This window comes from Mastomys coucha, unplaced genomic scaffold (assembly GCF_008632895.1).
Source record: "Mastomys coucha isolate ucsf_1 unplaced genomic scaffold, UCSF_Mcou_1 pScaffold15, whole genome shotgun sequence".
Lineage (NCBI taxonomy): Eukaryota > Metazoa > Chordata > Mammalia > Rodentia > Muridae > Mastomys > Mastomys coucha.
The window spans coordinates 105,535,458-105,537,654 of NW_022196897.1; the positions used below are offsets into that span (position 1 = coordinate 105,535,458).

General features: G+C 47.8%; 1 protein-coding gene across 3 annotated transcripts in view; it reads right to left on the reverse strand.

Moving 5' to 3' along the window:
* Nucleotides 1-2,197, reverse strand: part of Vps39 (VPS39 subunit of HOPS complex) — a 38,518-nt gene extending 36,321 nt beyond the window's left edge. For 2 of the 3 annotated variants that reach the window (XM_031371597.1, XM_031371596.1), the window contains exon 1: nucleotides 1,989-2,197. In XM_031371597.1, the coding sequence (XP_031227457.1) occupies nucleotides 1,989-2,061 (73 nt within the window). In that variant the 5' untranslated portion in view covers nucleotides 2,062-2,197. The remainder of the gene's footprint in view (nucleotides 1-1,988) is intronic. The other variant, XM_031371598.1, reaches the window with a different exon arrangement.

Here is a 2,197-nt window from a genome sequence, read left to right on the forward strand (position 1 = left end):
CACCCCCCCACCCCACCCCCACCACCGCACGAGGCAAATCATAGTCAGTTGCAGTGGACACTCTGAAGCAGCCCCACATCACACCTGGGATTAAAACAAAAACATACTCCCGTAACATTTTTGTGTTTTTTTTTTTCTTAAAGAAACCAAAACCCTAAAACTGTCTCTGTTAGGGTCATACTATTAGACATTCCAGTGCTAAAAAGGCAGCTGGATTATATAACTGGAATTCAGGGAGACCATCAACGTCCTCATTTCCATTGCCCAAAAGAGAGATGGCTTATGCCAGTCTTCCAGCCTAAATTTTGTCTGGTTCTTCATGTTCTGATTGCTAGATGAACTTCCCAGGTAAGAGACCAACATGCAGGGTCATAAAGGGGCAATGACTAGAAGTAGCAATAATCGCTAGTGCTAAAGCAACATAATTATTATCTAAAGCCTGAAAGTAAACAACCTTGCTGTACTCCAACAGCGACCTTAGTAACTCAGGGGACAGGGCATTTCTTCTGTTTGGTGAGGGGGGTCAAAGCAGGACAAAAGCCACTTATGTCAAACTGGTTCTTGAGAAGCTTAGCTAAGTGGACTCTTTACTCTGACAATGTGGAGTCAATGAGTCTCTCAGCGGAGCAGAGTCAATGACTGTGACAAGCTAAGGCAAGCATGTGGCAAGCAGCTGCATTCATCTTGCTTGGATGTATGTCTTAGACTGAACTGCATGCCTGGCCTGCATGTGGAACTAGGTAGCGTCTACTTCTAGTATCGTTTATCTGGTGTCATAACCTGTCCTCATGCTTTTGTTCCCCTCAGATTTCTGGGTGCACAGATACTATTTCTCATTCATCCTGTCTGTGGTGGAGAGAACCGTACAGGAAGGTATCCAGTACATATTTGATGAAACAAAAGAGGAATGAATCCCTCCATGTATTATTTCCTATTGAGAGCACTTTCCTCCAGGAAATGAGGTTTTCTTGAGATGCCTGTAGGAAACTGGGTTCTGTTCTCTCCCTAATCCGAAAGACTGGATCAGATTACACTGGGGGTACTATTTTACAGAGGCTAGGGGCTGCTCAAAGAGGAGGAGCACAGAGTAAAACAAAGATCTGAATCCCTCCGAGGAGTCCACAAAGAACCTGCAAGGATGGCTGGAAAGTGCTAGCATTAGATCAGCACACTAGTCACCATCAACATGTCCACATGGTCCATCACGGTACCTACTCAGTGTAAACTCTACGTAAAGATTCTGAACTTTACCTCTGTATGGGCCCTTGATATTTAGGGCATGGATATTAATAGAAAAGACTGAACTGTTTTTACGTAGTCTGTTATGGGTAATAAAGATTCATGGAAAAAGCACTCAATGTAGCCTGGGAGCCAAGATTTACATTCTTGAACTCCAGAACACACGAAGGATGCTGGCTGACCTTGCTTTCGGCATTATCAATTCCAAGAAAAAGTATACAAGGTCGTATGGGTTAGGTTTCACAGAAGTCTGTTATGATGCTCTTCCACTTCAGTCAGGTAACTTGGGCACCTCTCGACATAAGGTAGTCAATCACTTAGAATGAGCATGTGAGCTATCTACTGAAAGGAAAAATAAACTAAGTGAACACTAAATGTTCTGAAGCATACGGTGCTAACATTGTCTTTCACCTAGCAAACACCACAATCATTTAACAAGTTGAAGCTCCTGGCAAGGCTTTGCCCCTTCTACTCAAGACTTCTTGGGTACTGAAATGGGCCCCAACAGAGCACAATTTAAAAAGGGAGCTCAGCCTCCAACTGCACAGCGCACAAGAGAGAGCGGAGCGTCCACAAATGGACTGTCTTTCCTTAGCGATCACGCAAGTCGCCCGGGGTGGACAGTCCTGTCACGTCCGCCCTCTCTGACAACCTGCGTCCGCAGCCCACCCGCAGAGTCAGACACCTTGCCTCTCTGTAGCTAGGCGCGAGGGGCCGCCGCCTCCCCGACCCGAGGCCCCGCGGCTCACCCCAGGCAGCCAGGCAGTCGATCTGCAGGGGAAGCTTTTCCAGGATCGGCACCGGTTCGAAAGCGTCATGCATGGCTGCGGGAGCTTCGCCGCCACCGTCCGGTCCCTGCTGCTGGGAGGAGCCTGCGGTCCGAAAACAGGGAAGACCCCGCTACACGGCCTTCTGCAACACTTCCATCCTCGCCGCCGGACTTCCTGCTGCCTTAAGC